Below are 20,212 nucleotides of genomic sequence, written 5' to 3'. Positions count from 1 at the left end.
GACCCTGAATACGATCGGCTCTACAAAATTCGGCCCCTCATAAACCACTTCAACCAACGTTTTGCAGACATGTTTACTCCCCATCAAGTTGTCTGCGTTGATGAGTCCCTGATTAAGTTTTCTGGTCGCTTGTCATTCAAACAATACGTCCCCAACAAGCGTTCCAGATACGGGGTCAAGATGTATAAGCTCTGTGACAGGGCCACAGGCTATACACGTAGTTTCATGGTTTATGAGGGTAGAGATAGTCACGTAGAGCCGGAGAACTGCCCTGATTACATAGGAAGCGCTGGCAAGATAGTGTGGGACATGGTGTCACCCTTATTCGGAAAGGGGTACCACTTGTACGTGGACAATTATTACACAAGCGTGCCACTGTTTAGTCACTTGTTTGATCAGCAGATTGGAGCATGTGGCACCGTGCGACCTAATCGCCGGGGCTTTCCCCAGCGGCTTGTAGAGTCCCCTCTTAGGCTGGGGGAGAGAGCCTGCTTGCGCAGTAATAATTTGCTCGCTATGAAGTGGAGGGATAATAAGAATGTTTTCGTTCTTACCTCCCTTCATGCAGACACGACGGTCCAAATTCCTACGGCGACTGGTATTGTGGAGAAACCCCTCTGTGTCCACAAATATAACCTTAACATGGGAGGGGTGGACCTCAATGACCAGTTGTTGGCGCCGTATCTAGTTGCCCGTAAGGCCAGACGCTGGTACAAAAAAGTGTCTGTTTATTTATTCCAATTGGCTATACTGAATGCTTATGTACTACACAAAGCTTCAGGACGGACTGGATCCTTCCTCAAATTCCAGGAGGATATCGTCAGAGCCCTTCTGTATCCAGACGGTGCTCCACCTCACCTTCCCCTACCAGATGCAGTAAGCCGGCTGCATGAGAGGCATTATCTTTATGTCCTCCCGAGTACCCCTACCCAACGAGCCCCCCAAAGAAAATGTTGTGTCTGCAGAAAGCGCGGATTTAGGCGTGACACCCGTTATTGTTGTCCCCGCTGTCCTGACAATCCTGGTCTTTGCATTGGTGAATGTTTTGAACGCTACCATGAACTAGTTGAGTATTAGCGTAGGGTACAGCATTGCACAGGCTAGGCACACGTTCACAGGGTCTCCCAAGATGCCATTGCATTTTGAGAGACCCAAACCGCTGGAACCGTTACAACAGAAGTGTTAAAGTTACATAAAAAAGTGTTTAAAAAAAAAAAAAAAAAAAAGTAAAAAAAACAAAAAACCAAAAAAAAAATATAAAATAAAAAAACCAAAAATAGTTGTCGTTTTATTGTTCTCTCTCTCTCTATTCTCTCTCTATTGTTCTGCTCCCTGTATTCTATTCTGCAATGTTTTATTGTTAACCATTTTTTGTTTTCAGGTACGCCATTCAGCTGTAGCGTGGATTTATTTATCTTGACAGCAACAGCGTTTGCTCCCACGATACGTAAAGCCACGACTCCAGCGCTGTCGGAGGTGATTTCACCACCACAGTTAAAAAAAGAGCATATATGCCGAAGCATGGGGGCATAAGGGGTGGAGGAGCGATCTGCTCCTACCTTTTGCGGGAGGATGCCCCCATGCTTCGGCATATATATATTTTAGGCACAGATTGTGTTAAATGTGTTATTTTTTGCGATTTTTTTTGTATTTGCTTTGCAGGTATGGTAAGTCCTACTGTTATACTGTAATGTTACTTTGTTTTATTGTTAACCATCATTTGCTTAGCAGGTACGCCATTCTGCTGCAGAGCGGATTTAGTTATCTTGACAGCAACAGCGTTTGCTCCCATGATACATAAAGCCGCGACTCCAGCACTGTCGGAGGTGATTTCACCACCACAGTTAAAAAAGAGCATATATGCCGAAGCATGGGGGCATAAGGGGTGGAGGAGCGATCTGCTCCTACCTTTTGCGGGAGGATGCCCCCATGCTTCGGCATATATAAATGGTGCATGTATGCCCACCATTAGAAAGTGGGTGGATGAAGGGTGGTATCTAATGGTGGGCATACCCACCGATCAATATTTTTTTTTCGTTCAGCCCACAGGCTGCATGAAAAAAAAATTACAATATATGCCCAACCAGTTCCAGCAACATACTGGTATGTTGCGGGACTTTGAGTGCTTATACCAGAATGATGCCTGCAGGTTTAGGTATCATCTTGGTATCATTCTTTTCAGCCAGCGGTCGGCTTTTATGTAAAAGCAATCCTAGCGGCTAATTAGCCTCTAGACTACTTTTACAAGCAGTGGGAGGGAATGTCCCCCCCCCCGCACCATCTTCCATGGTTTTCTCAGGCTCTCCTGTCCCAACAGGGAACCTGAGAATGCAGCCGGTGGTTCCGCCAGCTGACCATAGAGCTGATCAGAGACCAGAATGGCTCCAATCATCTCTATGGCCTAAGACACCGGAAGCTACAAACATTTCATGACTTAGATTTTGCGGGATGTAAACAGCGCCATTGGGAAAGCATTTTATCACACCGATCTTGGTGTGGTCAGATGCTTTGAGGACAGAGGAGAGATCTAGGGTCTGATAGACCCTAATTTTTTTTAAAAAAGAGTACCTGTCACTATCTATTGCAATCATAGGGGATATTTACATTCCCTGAGATAACAATAAAAATCATAAAAAAATATATATAAATGAAAGGAACAGTTTAAAAATAAAATAAAAAATAAAAAAAAAATTAATAAAAAAAAAACACCCCTGTACCCCCCTGCTAAGGCGCAACGTGGAACGCAAGCGTTGGTCTGGTGGCATATGTAAACAGCAATTGCACCATGCATGTGAGGTATCACCACGAAGGTCAGATCGAGGGTACTAATTTTAGCAGTAGACCTCCTCCGTAAATCTAAAGTGGTCACCTGTAAAGGCATTTAAAGGCTTTTAAAAATGTACGTAGTTTGTCGCCGCTGCACGTTTCTGCGCAATTTTAAAGCATGTCATGTTTGGTATCCATGTACTCGGCCTAAGATCATATTTTTTATTTCATCAAACATTTGGGCAATATAGTGATTTTTAGTGCATTAAAATAAAAAAAAGTGTGTTTTTTCCCCAAAAAATGCGTTTGAAAAATCGCTGCGCAAATACCGTGTGAAAAAAAAAAATGAAACACCCACCATTTTAATCGGTAGGGCTTTTGCTTTAAAAAAACACTTCATGTTTGGGGGTTCAAAGTAATTTTCTTGCAAAAAAAAATATTTTTTCATGTAAACAAAAAGTGTCAGAAAGGGCTTTTTCTTCAAGTGGTTAGAAGAGTGGGTGATGTGTGACATAAGCTTCTAAATGTTGTGCATAAAATGCCAGGACAGTTCAAAACCCCCCCAAATGACCCCATTTTAGAAAGTAGACACCCCAAGCTATTTGCTGAGAGGCATGTCGAGTCCATGGAATATTTTATATTTTGACAAAAGTTGTGGAAAAAATACATTATTATTATTTTTTTTTTTTTTTTTGCACAAAGTTGTCATTAAATGATATATTGCTCAAACATGCCATGGTTATATGTAAAATTACACCCCAAAATACATTCTGTTGCTTCTCCTGAGTACGGGGATACCACAAGTGTGAGACCTTTTGGGAGCCTAACCGCGTACGGTACCCCAAAATCCAAGCACCACCTTCAGGATTTCTAAGGGTGTAAATTTTAGATTTCATTCCTCACTGCCTATCACAGTTTCGGAGGCCATGGAATGCCCAGATAGCACAAAATCCCCCCAAGTGACCCCATTTTGGAAAGGAGACACCCCAAGCTATTTGCCGAGAGGTATGGTTAGTATTTTGCAGACCTTCATTTTTGTCACAAAGTTTTGAAAATTGAAAAAAAGAAAAAAAATATACATAATTTTTTTTTTTCTTCATTTTCAAAAACAAATGAGAGCTGCAAAATACTCACCATGCCTCTCGGCAAATAGCTTGGGGTGTCTACTTTCCAAAATGGGGTCATTTTGGGGGGTTTTGTGCTATTTTGGCATTTTATGGCCTTCAAAACTGTGATAGGTAGTGAGGTGTAAAATCAAAAATTTACACCCTTAGAAATCCTGAAGGCAGTTCTTGGTTTTCGGGGCCCCGTACGCGACTAGGCTCCCAAAAAGTCCCACACATGTGGTATCCCCGTACTCAGGAGAAGCAGCAGAATTTATTTTGGGGTGTCATTTCACATATGCCCCTGGCATGTGTGAGCAATATATCATTTAGTGACAACTTTGTGAAAAAAAAAAAATAATAAAAAAAAAGTTTGTAATTTTCCCGCAACTTGCGGCAAAATATAAAATATTCCATGGACTCAACATGCCTCTCAGCAAATAGCTTGGGGTGTCTACTTTCTAAAATGGGGTCATTTGGGGGGGTTTTGTGCCATCTTGGCATTTTATGGCCTTCAAAACTGTAATAGGTAGTGAGGCGTGAAATTAAAAATTTACGCCCTTAGAAAGCCTGAAGGCGGTGCTTGGTTTTCGGGGCCCCGTACGCGGCTAGGCTCCCAAAAAGTCCCACATATGTGGTATCCCCGTACTCAGGAGAAGCAGCAGAATTTATTTTGGGGTGTAATTTCACATATGCCCATAGCATGTGTGAGCAATATATCATTTAGTGACAACTTTGTGAAAAATTTATAAAGTTTGTAATTTTCCCGCAACTTGTGGCAAAATATAAAATATTCCATGGACTCAACATGCCTCTCAGCAAATAGCTTGGGGTGTCTACTTTCGAAAATGGGGTCATTTGTGGGGGTTTTGTGCCATCTTGGCATTTTATGGCCTTCAAAACTGTGATAGGTAGTGAGGAGTAAAATGACATATGTATGCCCTTAGAAATCCTGAAGGCGGTGCTTGGCTTTCGGGGCCCCGTACGCGGCTAGGCTTCCAAAAAGTCGACCACATGTGGTATCCCCGTACTCAGGAGAAGCAGCAGAATGTATTTTGGGGTACAATTCCACATATAACCATGGCATGTGTGAGCAATATATCATTTAGTGACAACTTTGTGTAAAAAAAAAAAAAAATTTTTTTTTTTGTCATTATTCAATCGCTTGCGGCAAAAAAATAAAATATTCAATGGGCTCAACATGCCTCTTATCAATTTCCTTAGGGTGTCTACTTTCCAAAATGGGGTCATTTGGGGGGGTTTTGTACTGCCCTGCCATTTTAGCACCTCAAGAAATGAGATAGGCAGTCATAAACTAAAAGCTGCATAAATTCCAGAAAACGTACCTTAGTTTGTAGATGTGACAACTTTTGCGCAAACCAATAAATATACAATTATTGACTTTTTTTTACCAAAGACATGTGGCTGAATGCATTTTGGCCTAAATGTATGACTAAAATTGAGTTTATTGGATTTTTCTAATAACAAAAAGTAGAAAATATCATTTTTTTTCAAAATTTGCGGTCTTTTTACGTTTATATCGCAAAAAATAAAAATCGCAGAGTCAGTCAAATACCTTTAAAAGAAAGCTCTATTTGTGGGAAGAAAAGGACGCAAATTTCGTTTGGGTACAACATTGCATGACCGCGCAATTACCAGTTAAAGCAGCGCAGTGCCAAAGTGTAAAAAGACCTCTGGTCATTTACCAGCAAAATGGTCCGGTCTGAAAGTGGTTAAATAGATCCGGCTGCCACTGCCTTCCCTGGCGGAGTGATAATACAAGGCTCCACTTAGCTCCGCCTCCCATGCCGACTGCCGAGACTGAGATGAGGCGACAGGCAGCTCAGTGGATGAGAGGGAGCAAGAACCTGGAGGACAGCATGGCTGGACCTGCACTGCAGAGTGAGTGGAGAACAGCAGATAGAATCCTCACTGTCTCGTGTAGGTAGGCTTACACACTGACACACAGCATAGCAGGTCATGATTATCAGCATTATGATACTCATGCAGGCAGCACAGTCAGCATGTGCTCTGTCATAGATCTGTCAGTGTGTCATATTGCTGTTTGGTGCTTACTTTGTTATTGCTGTATGCTATTGCAGGGTTAAAGTTTGTAACACACAGTTAACAAAGTCAGCACCCAAAAGCCATGTGACACTGACAGATCCATGACATACTGTGCTACCTCTGTAATTTCCATAATTCTGATAATCATAAAATGCTGTGAGATGCTACTTTACACTTTCCTTGGGGGGCAGTAAACATGTGCCTCCCAATCACCCCCCTTTAACCACTTTCTGTCCAGCAATGTACTGGTACATTGCTGGATTGTAAGGGTGATGTCTTGGTCATGGCTGCAGCAGCAATGATCAGGATATTATTTTTTAGCCCCAAAAAGTCTACACGAAGTAAAAGTAATCTTAGTGGCTAAGAAGCCCCTGGATTACTTTTGCAGGCAGTGGAAGGGGGTTTCACCACCGTTGCTCTCCCGTTCAATCAGGGGTCCCATTAAGGATGTGGGCAGCAACATCCAGTTCCTGGGATACAGTGAGAGGAGCTGATGATGTGCTTCCTACTTACATGGTCTCATATAAGCAAGCCATTACTGGCTTAAACAAACATCTGATCAAATCGATCTTTGTTTGATCAACTGCTTTGGAGGCCAGAGGAGAGACCTCTCCAGAAGGATGACCTGTCACTGCCCTATGCTATCAGAAGGGAGGTTGTTCATAAAAGAGATACAAAAGGAAATTAAAGATACAGTGTACATTTTTTTTGTAATAAAATAAAATTGAAAACATTATTAAACTGCCTCTGTCCCCCTGTATTCATGCACAATAATGAAAACGTGTGCATATGTAAACGGTGACAAATCTGCAGAGGTTGGGTCAGGTGAGGAGCCTAGGATGGGGTCGAGGGCGGGGTTAAAGGGGGCCCAGTCGGGTAGGCTGTACGGGGCCCCATGATTTCTAACAGCGGCCCTGGGTGTGTCAGATTGACGCGCCACAATTTTTGATCGCCGCACTGCGTGCCCACGCTGGCGCGCACCGGCATGTTATCCTGCCGTCATATGACACCCAGTCAGGATAACTGAACCACTTCCCAGCCGTCAATCTGCTATAGGTCGGGTGGGAAGTAGTTAAAAATGCTAGTTTTTGTAAAAATGCACTTACATTTAGCAAAACACATGCAGCCAAAGAAAAATTTACAGTGTCTTTTTATTGGACTTTTATAAGTTATCTTCCCAAAGAAAAATATCCCACTCTTAACAATCACAGCTTATTCATGTCATTCGTTTTTAGCAGCAGCTTTACTTGTGAGCAACTATTTTCAGGGATGAAGTACACAAAGGGCAAAATTAGAATCAAAATATCTGATGAGCACCTTGAGATCTCATTGAGAATTGCTATTACTGTACATCCATCAAACCAGATATTGATGTGGTAGTTTATCAAAAACAGTGTCAAATATTGCTCTAGTTTTATGCTGCCCACTTTTATAATAAAAAAATAATATATATATATATATAAGAAAATAAATTATTTTACTCAGATATGGACATTATCTATATCAGTGATCGATAACTTGTGATCTGCTCGACTTTTTCTGTTCTTCGGCTGTCCTTATTTTATGTTCGGCCCAAGACAATTGTTCTACCAATGTGGCCGAAGGTTAAAATATAGGACACCCCTGCTGTAAATGATGGCAGTTCCGAGTAAGCGATTCCTTGCACTCAGTGTTTAGTGGGGCAGCTGCTTGGCACATGTCCTAAGATTGTGCCAATCACTGTAGTAGAGCCAACTACTACAGTGTTTGTCATCTTTCACTTCAGTTTCTCAGGTATGAGGCATGCATACGTTGGTGCAAGATGGACTAATGTCTAAAGCATGCAAGTAAGGTAATTCCTGGAGTTCAGCTTTAACCACTGAATTCATGGTATATATCAGTGATGGAGAACCTTGGCACCCCAGAGGTTTTGGAACTACATTTCCCATGATGCTCACCTACACTGCAGAGTGCATGAGCATCATGGGAAATGTAGTTCCAAAACATCTGGGGTGCCAAGGTTCGCCATCACTGGTATATATCATTCACTCTTTCAATGGTTAGACTATTTAAAAAAAAAGTTATCTAATGTACAGGGATATATTCAATATGTGTACGTTTTACCTTTCTATTCCACCAATTGACAACTATGTTTTGTTTTTAGAGAATAGGAAAAATGTACTAGAACAATGCCATAAGACAAAAACATGGAAAGATAAAGTCACATACCGACTTGAATGGCAGCCACAATCTTGTTGTGTTCTGAACTCATGGAAAAAGGGCTGAAAGCAACAAATGATTACAGACAAGTTATTTTTATAAAATTTGTAAAAGTATCACAGGGATTTAACATTTTGTTTTTGTTCATATACAAAGTGCTCTATGTAAGTACTTTAATTCATCCCCTTTTATGCAAGCTATAAAAAAAAAAAAAAAAAAAGAAGAATCAGTAAATCGCCACTTGTAAATGTAAAAAAAAAAAAAAAAAAAAGAAAAGAAAATATAAAAAAAAAAGAGAGATTAACCACTTGCTTACTGGGCACTTAAACCCCCCTCAGTCCCAGACCAATTTTCAGCTTTCAGCGCTGATGCACTTTGAATGACAATTGCGCGGGCATACAATACTGTACCCAAATGAAATTTTTATCATTTTTTTCCCACAAATAGAGCTTTCTTTTGGTGGTATTTAATCACAGCTGGGAGTTTTATTTTTTGCTAAACAAACAAAAAAAGATGAAAAAAATAAAAAAATAAAATCATGTTTAATAGTTTGTTATAAAATTTTGCAAACAGGTCATTTTTCTCCTTCATTGAAGTGCGCTGATGAGGCGGCACTGATAGGCTGCACTGGTGGGCACTGATAGGCATAGTTAAGGCGGCACTAATAGGCACAGATAAGGCGGCACCGATGGGCACAGATAAGGCGGCACTGATGGGCAAAGACGGGCACAGATAAGATGGCACGGATAGGTGGCACAGATGGGTGGCACTAAGGGGCACTGATAGGTACCACTGATAGATGGGACTGATGGGCACTGATAGGTGGCACTGCTGGGCACTGATGGGCGGCACTGCTGGGCACTGATGGGCATTGATGGGCGGCACTGCTGGGCACGGATATGTGGCACTGGGGTGCAGCACCTTTGTTGAGGCAGACTGTGGGCACTGCTGGGTGGCACTGTGGGCACTGCTGGGTGGCACTATGGGCACTGCTGGGTGGCACTGACAGGGGGAACACATTTTTTATTCAGGCAGGCAAAGCAGGGGGCAGGTGGGCACTGGCAGGGCTGGCCGTGATCGGGACTGATGTCCTGATCACGGCCGCCGGTGATCGGCTTTTTTTTTTTCTCCTCGCGCTGTCAGTGCGAGGAGGAATAATAGCCGATTGCCGGCTCCGTTATATCACATGATCAGCTGTCATTGGCTGACAGCTGATCACGTGATAAGGGGTCGGGATCGACCCCTTGCACGGATCAGTGATCAGGCAAGTCTCGTAGACTCGCCGATCACAGGGCGCGCAGGCCGCTCATGCACGGGACTACGTCAATAGACGTAGTCCCGGAAAAGGAGATCCGCGCTGTAGCCGTCATTCGGCTATAGCGCGTGTCTCAAGTGGTTAAATTCATAAAAAATCCAGTATGGTTTTTCCTAATTTTTGCAGAGTGTGTTTAGTACTGACATCACCAATATACTCAGAAATCTAAAACAATAATAAATACTACCTTGTATTACCTTAATTCCTTCAAAACCAGATACTATTTCAGTATCCAAACTTTCTGTTTACTGATACTTGTACCATTAGATTGCTTATTATCATAACTTCTTCTTTGTAACTTTATTATAATTTTTACTTTATTTTTCAGTTTGATTATATTATTTAGTAATTTTTTGGGGAAAAAAATAAAAATTCCATAAAACAAAAAAATTTAACCCCATAAAAATCCATGCATCTTGCATACAAAACTGCCACAACTGTCTGTTATGCCGCGTACACACGATCAAACAAGCGGGTGGAAAAGTCCGGCAAACTCAAGTCCGCCAAACAATCCCCCCCGTGTGTAGCCTTCGGCATACTTTTTTGACCCGAAAGTACGGCGGACTTAGAATGTAGTTTTGCACTCCAATCTTCCCGCCGGACTCGCATTTCGGCGGACAATCCGGCCGTGTGTGTGCCAGTCCGCCGTAATTTTGAAATGAACAGACCTTTCCCGCACTGAGAAAAGTCTGCTCATTTCGAGCGGGTCTCCAGGTAGGCGGGGCCCGCGAAGGAGACGTCGCTGGCCCCGCCACCTGGTATGGGCTTAAAGGGGAACCCCAAAGCCAAAAAAAAAAAAAAAAAAAAAAAAAAAAACGGCGTGGGGGTCCCCCCAAAGTCCACAACAGACCCTTCTTCGAGCACGCTACCCGGCCGGCCAGAAAAGGAGGGGCGAGCGGCCCCCCCACCCCAAAGCACCTTGTCCCCATGTTGATGAGGACAAGGGCCTCTTCCTGAACAACCCTGGCCGTTGGTTGTCGGGGTCTGCGGGCGAGGGGCTTATCGGAATCCGGGAGCCCCCTTTAATAAGGGGGCCCCCGGATACCGGCCCCCCACCCTATGTGAATGAGTATGGGGTACAATGTACCCCTACCCATTCACCTGTAAAATAAAGTACAAAAAAAACACAACACACAAGATAAAATACTTTATTGCACAGCTCCGGGGGTCTTCCGTCTTCGGGGGTCTTCTCGCCAGACTCCTCCGCTATCTTCTTGTAGCTCTTTTACTAGCGGAGGAGCCCGGCATTCTTCTTCGTCGCCGCGGCCTCTTCTTCCGACTTCGGGGGTCTTGTCCCCCTCTTCGGTTCTTCTGCCGGGCCACCGCGCCTTCTTATAGCTCTTTTACAGGCGGTAGCCCGGTCTTCTGTCACGGTCGCCGCCGCCTTCCGTTCCTCTTCTTCTTCTCCTGGAGATGTTGACTCGAAGTTCTCTTCGGCCGCAATGCCAGGGACGCGCTGCGCTGGGATTTATATAGGGACAAGGGGCGGTGTCACATGGGTTGGTCACATGGGTTGATGTCACATGACGACAGTCCCAGCATCCTCCGGGACTAAAACATCGTAAGGGGGCGGGGGTCACCATGTGACATCAACCCATGTGACACTGCCCCTTGTCCCTATATAAGTCGCAGCTCAGCGCGTCCCTGGCATTGCGGCCGGAGAGAGCATCGAGTCAACATCTCCAGGAGAAGAAGAAGAAGAACGGAAGGCGGCGGCGACAGAAGACCGGGCCACCGCCTGTAAAAGAGCTATAAGAAGGCGCGGTGGCCCGGCAGAAGAACCGAAGAGGGGGGACAAGACCCCCGAAGTCGGAAGAAGAGGGCGGCGGCGAGGAAGAAAGCCGGGCTCCTCCGCTAGTAAAAGAGCTACAAGAAGATAGCGGAGGAGTCCGGCGAGAAGACCCCCGAAGACGGAAGACCCCCGGAGCTGTGCAATAAAGTATTTTATCTTGTGTGTTGTGTTTTTTTTGTACTTTATTTTACAGGTGAATGGGTAGGGGTACATTGTACCCCATAATCATTCACATAGGGTGGGGGGCCGGTATCCGGGGGCCCCCTTATTAAAGGGGGCTCCCGGATTCCGATAAGCCCCTCGCCCGCAGACCCCGACAACCAACGGCCAGGGTTGTCGGGAAGAGGCCCTTGTCCTCATCAACATGGGGACAAGGTGCTTTGGGGTGAGGGGGCCGCGTGGCCCCCCCTTCCCCAAGGCACCCCCCATGTTGAGGGCACGCGGCCTGGTACGGCTCAGGAGGGGGGGCGCTCGCTCGCCCCTCCTTTCCTGGCCGGCCGGGTAGCGTGCTCGGACAAGGGTCTGTTGTGGACTTGGGGGGACCCCCACGCCGATTTTTTTCTGCGTTGGGGTTCCCCCTTAAGTCCATACCAGGTGGCGGGGCCCGCGACGTCTCCTTCGCGGGCCCCGGCTACCTGGAGACGCGCTCAAAATGAGCGGACTTTCCTCCGCGTGCGTGGGCGAGTCAGTTCAGTAGGGCAGATAGTATGGCGGACTTAGTACACCATATTAGTCCGCTGAAAAAGTGCCGTGTGTGGGCAAGTAGCCCGTTCAGAAAGTCCGATGGACAGTCTGGCGGGAAGTCCGCCAGACTAAGTACGTCGGACAGATGGCTCTAAGTACGTCGGACAGACGGCTCTAAGTACGTCGGACAGACGGCTCTAAGTACGTCGGACAGACGGCTCTAAGTACGTCGGACAGACGGCTCTAAGTACGTCGGACAGACAGCTCTAAGTACGTCGGACAGACAGCTCTAAGTACGTCGGACAGACAGCTCTAAGTACGTCGGACAGACGGCTCTAAGTACGTCGGACAGACGGCTACGTGTGTACGCGGCTTTAGCAGTCTCTTTTTATTCTAATGTTTCCAAATTAACATGAAGTTAAATCTGATTGTTCGCCAAGGGATATTGTACACCATTAGTGCTGTTTGCACTGCCTTATTGAAAAAAAACTACCACATTCTAAATGTTTTTCTTTGAGTCTCTGATATTCAGTTGAAATGTATTCATTCATTCATATTGATGCAAACAAAATGTTACCTGCTGTTTTCTATGGCCTTCACAACAGAATCATTTTTGAAGGCTTCTTGAAGACTTTGATGTATAACATACTGGGTTGCAACATCATCATCCAGATCATCACTGAACATAGATGAATCCATCGTGTTTTGGAGAACACTGAAAGAGAAAGCTGACAGTTACATTTGGTTTGTGTTGCAAGGAAAACATTGCAATTTATTATATCATCTTTTCAAACACAATAATGTAATGGTAATGACACAAGAGATGATGTATTTAACGTCTTCTAAAGCTGGACATGTGTTGTTAGTGTTCTATGTAGTGCATGGGCCTTACCCATACAATGTGCCTCAATTCCAATCAGTACTTGCTAACACTACATGGTCCTTAGAAGAGGTTGTACGGTTGGACTCCAACATTTGTGGCCAGCTTTAAATACAGAGGTTGGAATAGTAGATTATTAACTAATTTTATAAAAGACCAAAATTGTTTTTGAAGACCTGCAGTACCATTGTTATGCAAGTTTTGGATGTATGAACAAGCTTTGTGCCAAATAAGCACGTAATACGTTGTTAAAAGTGAAGTATTTTTTTTTTTTAACCCATCATACTTAGGTGGATGCTGCATCTGTCCCCTGGCATCTCTGCACTGAGAACCGATTGATCGAACCGCCATTGGCTCGGTTCTCTCAGCTCCTCGAGCGGAGAGCTGCTGTCTGTTAGTCAGCAGCTCTCCTCTCTTCTCTTCCATGTTCATTGGAGAGCTGAGCTGTGGAGGGGCGGGGAGTGTCTGTCTCAGAGGCTCGCTGAGGGGCTAAGACAGGCACCTGGCGGATCTAGACTTTATTGTTGTGTTAAAGCGGTGAGTGGACCGATTCCATTGACGTCAGAAGAGAGTGGACTTCAGACTGCTCTCTGCTGAAAACGGGTCACAAATTGCACTCCTGTGACCCAGAGGAGAAGCCCAGCCAAACGAGCTCAGGCTGGACTTCTCCTTTAAACATGGCCATACACTAGTAGAATTTCAATTGTATAATCAGTGTGGTCAAATCGGCATTCGCTCTCAACCATTTTGGTTGCGATTTGAGCCCATTCATTTTTTTAACAGTCAATTTTTATGTTAAGTAAGAAACATTACAAATAAAAATTGCAGTATACAGTAATCAACATTAGTAGTAATTTCAATACTATAAAGGAATTTAGTATAGGATTGTTCAGCTCTTAATGTTCTGGACTTGCCTATTCCTAATGGGTTTATACCGTAGGCCTGGGAGGTCACTAAATTCAATCTATAATTCAGCCCATTTAAACTTTCATAAGGGAAGGAATAATAGAAGTGGGGAAAACAAAAATATAAGGGGGACCAGAAATAATAAACTACACCAAAATTTTAATCAAATGATTGATCATAGTATTCCAATCTGAGGGTTAAAGTTATCATTTTCATTCCTTTAAGTAATTAGAGGCTCTAGAGTGAGATAACCAGTTATGCTTCTGTTTGTTTCTAAAGATGGTGGTGGAGTAGTTCTTGTAGGCTAGCATCAATTCGAATTGTGCTTGAGTATTTAGTCTGGATATAACCGTAGATAGATTAGGTGCATCAATAGATTTCCACAGACTTGTTATTGTGAGTCTTGCCGCTATTAAAATATGAACCACAATTGTCCTGTATATTTATCAAGATTTATACCCAATAAGGCTGTAGCTCCATAAAATGTGTAGAAGGTTGCCAGTTTGTTCATTGCATCTCCAACAAATATCGGATGTGGAAGGATACATTTTTGATAATTTGGTTGGCGTTAAATACCATCTGTTTATTATTTTTTGCAACTTGTCCCAGTGTTTAATACACGATGATTCATTAAATATTTGTATACATTTTTTCCATTGGTCCCAGGAAAATTCTTGATCTAAATCTTTCTCCCATTTCATCATATGTGTATTTTTGTTATTTGAATGGGAGGTCAGTAGATCATAGAAAAGGGAAATTCCTTTCCGTTTTTGTTCCTTTTGGTGAGTAAAGAATTCCCACAATATTGGTATTGAAATCTTTTAAATGGTTACACTTTCCAAACTTACTCATAATTACAGACCTGAAGTGCAAAGGTAGATTTTTGTATACATGGTAGCCTTGTTTGATCTAGTCATCTACTGATAATCTAATTCTACAATAATTTATTACTTCTGTTGGCATAGATACTTTGGATTTTTTTTTTATATATTATTTTTAGTTTTAGAGAGGATGCATTTCCATGCTAATATTGTGGCTTTGATACTTAGTAGATTGGGTGTGATTACCGCCTGCAAAACCAGCATCAGCCAATGCACTGACGTCTACCTTGTAGAACTTGGTAAACGTATGGACAGATGACCAGGTCGCCGCCTTACACACCCGAGCGACAGACGCTTGGTGTCGGAAGACCCAAGACGTTCCGATTGCCCTTGTAGAGTGGGCCATGACTGGAAAGGGAGGCACCTGCCCCTTCAAGGCATAGGCTTGGACTACAATCTGTTTGATCCACCTGGAAATGGTGGCCGACGAGACCGCCATGCCCTTCTTAGGACCAGCCACCAAAACAAACAGTGAGTCTGACTTCCGAAAGGAAACTGGGGCAGACAAGTACACCTTCAGAGCCCTAACCACATCAAGAGCGTGAAGGGCCACCTCTTTGGGGTGCTTCGGCTTAGGACACAATGATGGCAATACAATGTCCTCATTGATATGAAAGGCCAAGACCACCTTCGGTAGAAAGGACAGTTGCGGACGCAACACCACCTTATCCCTGTGGATGACCAGATAAGGCAACTTGCAGGACAAGTCCACCAGTTCGGAAACCCTCCTGGCCGATGTGATGGTCACTAGAAAGACCACCTTCTGTAAAAGGGTCAACAGGGGAATCTCCCTGATATTCTCAAACAGCGGCTTCTGAAGCGCTGACAACACCAGGTTCAAATCCCACGGAGGTAACGGAGGACGCACCAGAGGGACTACATGTCGCACCCCCTGAACAAAGGTACTCACTAATGAGCGAGACGCCAGGGGTCGCTGGAAAATACAGCCAGAGCTTAAAAATTTTCCCCTTGATGGTGCTCAATGCCAACCTCAGGTCTACACCTTGCTGAAGAAACAGCAGGATCCTGGATATAGAGAAGGAGCGCGGATGCCACCCCTTCTCCTCACACATGGAGATATAGGCCTTCCAAGTACGATGGTATATCTTCCTGGAAGAAGATTTCCACGCTCTCAGCATAGTTGGAATCACTGAGTCCGACAGACTCCGGTTCCTCAATACCTGGCTTTCAACAACCAGGCCGTTAAAGCCAGCAACAGTAAAGCAGGGTGACAGATTGGACCTTGAGATAGGATTACTGGAATCCCCTCGGCATCCACTCTGCGAAGCAGACGTGGCAACAGTTTTAGCGGAGGAAAGGCGTAGATCAGCTGGTACTGATCCCACGGAGCCACCAGCGTGTCTGACCACAGATCTCTGGTCCTGGACACGAATCTCGGTACCTTCTGATTGAGACGGGAGGCCAGTAGATCCACATCTGGTGTGCCCCACCTCAGGCACAGCAGCCTGAACACCTCCGGATGCAAAGCCCATTCTCCTTGGTCCAGCATCTGTCGACTCAGACAGTCCGCCTGCCAATTTTCCACCCCTGGGATGTAAATGGCCGACAGGGCCGGCACATGGTCGCTCTGACCACCGAAGTATGTGAGCGACCTCCCAAGCAGTGGCTGAGCTTCTTGTTCCTCCTTGGTGATTTATGTATGCCACAGCCGTGGCATTGTCTGACTGTATTCTGATCGGACGCCCATGTCAGAGGAAGGAACGATTTTCCGGACTGAACCGCCGGGGACCTCAACCACCAGATCAGGGAGTCCTTGACTGGTTGACTCACCTGGACCTGTCAATCCAGGGACAACAGAGATTTGTCCCACTTCGTCAGAATCTCCTTCTGCAGGACCCTTGTGTGGAACTGGGCATAAGGTACCGCCTCTAAGGAGGCAACCATGAGCCCCAGTACTCTCATGCAAAAGCGGAGTGACGACCACTTGTGGCTCATCAGTAGATTGGCCGCCGACCTGAGAGTCCTCAATTTGTCTGAGGGGAGAAAAACTCTTGCTTCCCTAGAGTCCAACAGTAACCCCAGGTACTCCAGACGCTGAGTCGGCACGACCACCGACTTCTTTAGGTTCAACAGCCACCCAAATTCTTGCAGGGACTGCAAGGTGATTGCCACATTCTCCACTAATTCTGAGGCGGAAGAAGCTCTCAGGAGGAGATCGTCTAGATAACCCATGATCGTGATCCCGCATTGTCTCAGCAATGCCAAAACTGGAGCCAGTCAGTACCTTGGTAAAAACTCGGGGGGCTGATGCCAGGCCAAAAGGAAGAGCCACAAACTGGTAGTGGGCTTCCCCGATTGCCAAACGCAGAAATTTTTGATGCCGAAGGCATATGGGTATGTGCAGGTACGCATCCTGGATGTCCAAGGACGCCAGGAAGTCCCCTTGATGGAGTGCAGCGACTACTGAGCGAACTGATTCCATTCTGAACCTCTGCACTTTCACAAAGTGATTGAGGGCCCTCAAGTCCAAGATTGTAGTTCCCAAGAAGGAAGGGGTACGTCCAAACAGATTTGAGTAGAACCCCTGGAAGCATTCCGATTCCGGAACTGGTACAATCACCCCCTGATTCAGCAAGTCCCTCACCGCCCCTAACAGGGCCTCCCGGCGAACCGGGGACACAGGTATGCTGGAGGGGAAGAATCTGTTTGGCGGCCAAGAGAGAAACTATCTTGTAGCCCGTGGAAATCAGATCGCAGACTCATTGGTCGGATAACCGGGAGGTCCACCGGGCTGCAAACTCCCGAAGACAACCCCCCACCCGAGACATAGGTGGGGGCAAACCTTCATGCGGTAGCACTTTTGTTCGCAGGCTTGTTAGGCTTGCAGGTCCAGGGACGCTTCTGACCATAAATTTGTCAAAATAAGTCAAATACGGGAACGCCTTTGGTGATCGTGCTGGCTTGCGGTACCCAAAAGGGACCGTAATATCAGCAGAGGGATCTGCTGGCTCCTGAATCTTCAGGCTGTCACGCACAGCTGTGATAAGTGCTTCAAAAGCGCCTTGTCGTGCCCAGGCCCGGAGGGGGAATCATCCTCACTGTCCGAACGGTCCTGGTCAGCCACGTCTGATAGGTCAGAGCAGGGGTCTCCAGCCGCAGCAGGGCCCGGGTCTGCATCAGAGCTCTCCCCAGAGGATGGGGGGGGGGGCAGGGGCCTCTTACGTGCACCTTTCCTGCCACGTGCCGCCTCTATCTTAGCAACATAGGAGTCTAGGACCGCCGTCAGGGTGTCCATGCACACCGCTCTAACTGCAGGTGACCCGGTTGCTATAGCCTGGATTTCAGGGGAAGAAACACCAGTTTCTGAAGCCATGCTGACCCTAGCTTGTCTGCCACCTGCAAGGGGACTTAGGACAGTGAAGGTCCCACCCTCCTGCTGCCGCCACGTGGGGGGGGGTGGGGGGTTACTTAGCGCTAGACTCACCACCCTGGGGCATTCGGTGATAGCCACAGCAGTGCCTGTAGTCCCTAGGGGGTTCCCAGTTGCAGAGAGGAGAAAACTGTCAGCAGCAGCAGCTCCAACCAGCTGTACAACGATCTGCAGAGCAGCTTCAGCGTTCAGCAAAGAGCCATCCAGCGTCCTGCACACACAGTGGACACAGGAAGAAGCAATTGAAAGCACATGTAATGCTGCCACAAGAGGACAGCAGTGAAAAAAGCGCTAAGGCTTTAAGAAAATGGCCGCCAATGTAATCAATAGGAATCCTAAAGAAAATGGCTGCTGAAGCTCACCAGGGCAATTTATAGCTTTCCCAAATCAGAGATGGCCGCCGGAACGGCACCATGCGGTGACAGAGCAAAAAATAAAAACTTGCTGCCTGCTAACAGTCAGAACAACTTCCACAAACCTTGTTTTGGGACCCCCAGACCTGGACCAGGACTAACGCCAGCCGCACAGAGCCCCCACAGGTGAGAAATAGCAACCCACACACACCACCCGCAGCGCATGCAGACACCCCCCTCAGAGGGGGGAAGGAGGGGTGATAGGGACATGGGAGAGAAGATAAGGAGGTGAGGTGGCCCCGGAATCGACCCCCCAGGGAATGCCCAGCTGCTCACCCCACCGAAGCAGGGAGAGCCGTACTTACCAGTCCTGAAGAGCTGGGAGACATTCCATCACAGACCTACTCCTGCGCAGTTACAGGGTAGCTGCTGGCCTCGGTATACTGTGATACAGACATCAGTAGCCCGGTCATATGTATACCCCGGAGCATTGAAGCTCACCGACCACCTCTGGAGCTGAGGCATGTCGTGGCCTGCCGAGCCTTAACTGCGGCCTGCTCACGCTTGATGGCCGGACTGGGGAGACTACAAGGATATCATTAACCAGCCTGCCACCCAGCCGGCAGTTGATAGAAGATCTCGGGATCTTTCATCTTGCGCAAAAAGCAAAAATATGGACAGAGAGGCCTGCAGGGTTTCCTAGGTCATTCTCCTTGCTAGGCAAAATAAAAACTGAAGCTACTGGGAGCAGGAGGAGGGTTGATAGCACGGGGTTCTGTGTATTGTGTAACAATTTTACCTAGTTTCTCCTAATGGCAGGTTATACAACCCATTTAGTTACAGAGAGGAGCTGTGTCAGTCGGTGAATATAAGAGAAAAATCCACACGTAAACAAGTCTTGTTGTCTGAAAATTTGAGAACCTGCTCTCAAACATTTCTTGGAGGAAATTCCAACAACAAATGTACTATGGAGCATACACACAGTGGGACTTTCCGACAAGCTCACATTCAACATTTGTTGTCGGAAAATCCTATTGTGTGTACTGAGCATTAAAGCGGAGGTCCACCCTAAAGTGGACCTTCCGTTCATTGGAATCCTCCCCCCCTCTGGCGCCACAATTGGCACCTTTCAGGGGGGAGGGGGTGCAGGTACCTGTACAGTACAGGTATCTGCACCCACTTCCGGCGTAGATTCTGCAGAAGGTACGCCCCTTTCCGCAGAATCTACGCCCCTTTCCGAAAGTCCCCCGCTGCCTGCTTGGAAACACACGGATCCCAGAGACAGCGGGGACCATCCTTATTGCGCAGCGCGACTCGCGCATGCGCAGTAGGGAACCGGGAAATGAAGCCGAAAGGCTCCACTTCCTGATTCCCATACCCAAGATGGTGGCGGCAGCACCCGAGAGACGATCGAGAGATCGGCTTCGGGTGCCGACATCGCGGGCGCGCTGGGCGGGTAAGTGTCACTATTTTAAAAGTCAGCAGCTGCAGTATTTGTAGCTGCTGGCTTTAAAAAAAAAAAAAACGGCGGAACTCCCGGCGGACTCCCGCTTTAAGGTTTGTGTGAAAATTGTTACGAATGTTCTAAAATCTGCTAGTATATGGTCAGCTTTAGTTTTACAGTTATCGGTATACCAGTGGCCACTCACAAGGTCTATATGCTTGTTAATTCATGCTATAATTATATAATTTTGCTACAGTTGCCAGCTGTCACTTATTTGTGGGACAGTCCCTGGAAAAAGTCCCTGTGTTTGCATAGTGATCAACTGCCCAATAAAGTCTGGATTGTTTTGCGTGCTGTAATTTGTCAGCTATTTTACAATGCTATTTATTAGGGGTATTCATAACATACTATAGCATTACCAGGCAGGGCCG

The 20,212-nt window shown here is 46.0% G+C and overlaps 1 protein-coding gene across 2 annotated transcripts in view; it reads right to left on the bottom strand.

Moving 5' to 3' along the window:
- Positions 1-20,212, bottom strand: part of ASB14 (ankyrin repeat and SOCS box containing 14) — a 63,980-nt gene that overhangs the window by 28,777 nt on the left and 14,991 nt on the right. For both annotated transcript variants that reach the window (XM_077452026.1, XM_077452025.1), the window contains exons 2-3: positions 12,504-12,641; positions 8,145-8,197 (exon numbers count right to left, since the gene is read on the bottom strand). In XM_077452026.1, coding sequence (XP_077308152.1) covers positions 8,145-8,197; positions 12,504-12,625 — 175 coding nt within the window. In that variant the 5' untranslated portion in view covers positions 12,626-12,641. The remainder of the gene's footprint in view (positions 1-8,144; positions 8,198-12,503; positions 12,642-20,212) is intronic.

This window comes from Lithobates pipiens, unplaced genomic scaffold, assembly GCF_037356315.1.
Source record: "Lithobates pipiens isolate NorthernLeopardFrog02 unplaced genomic scaffold, aLitPip1_a1.2 Scaffold_23, whole genome shotgun sequence".
NCBI lineage: Eukaryota > Metazoa > Chordata > Amphibia > Anura > Ranidae > Lithobates > Lithobates pipiens.
The sequence above is the reverse complement of the archived record's forward strand: the minus strand, read 5'-3'. Positions and strand labels throughout refer to the sequence as shown.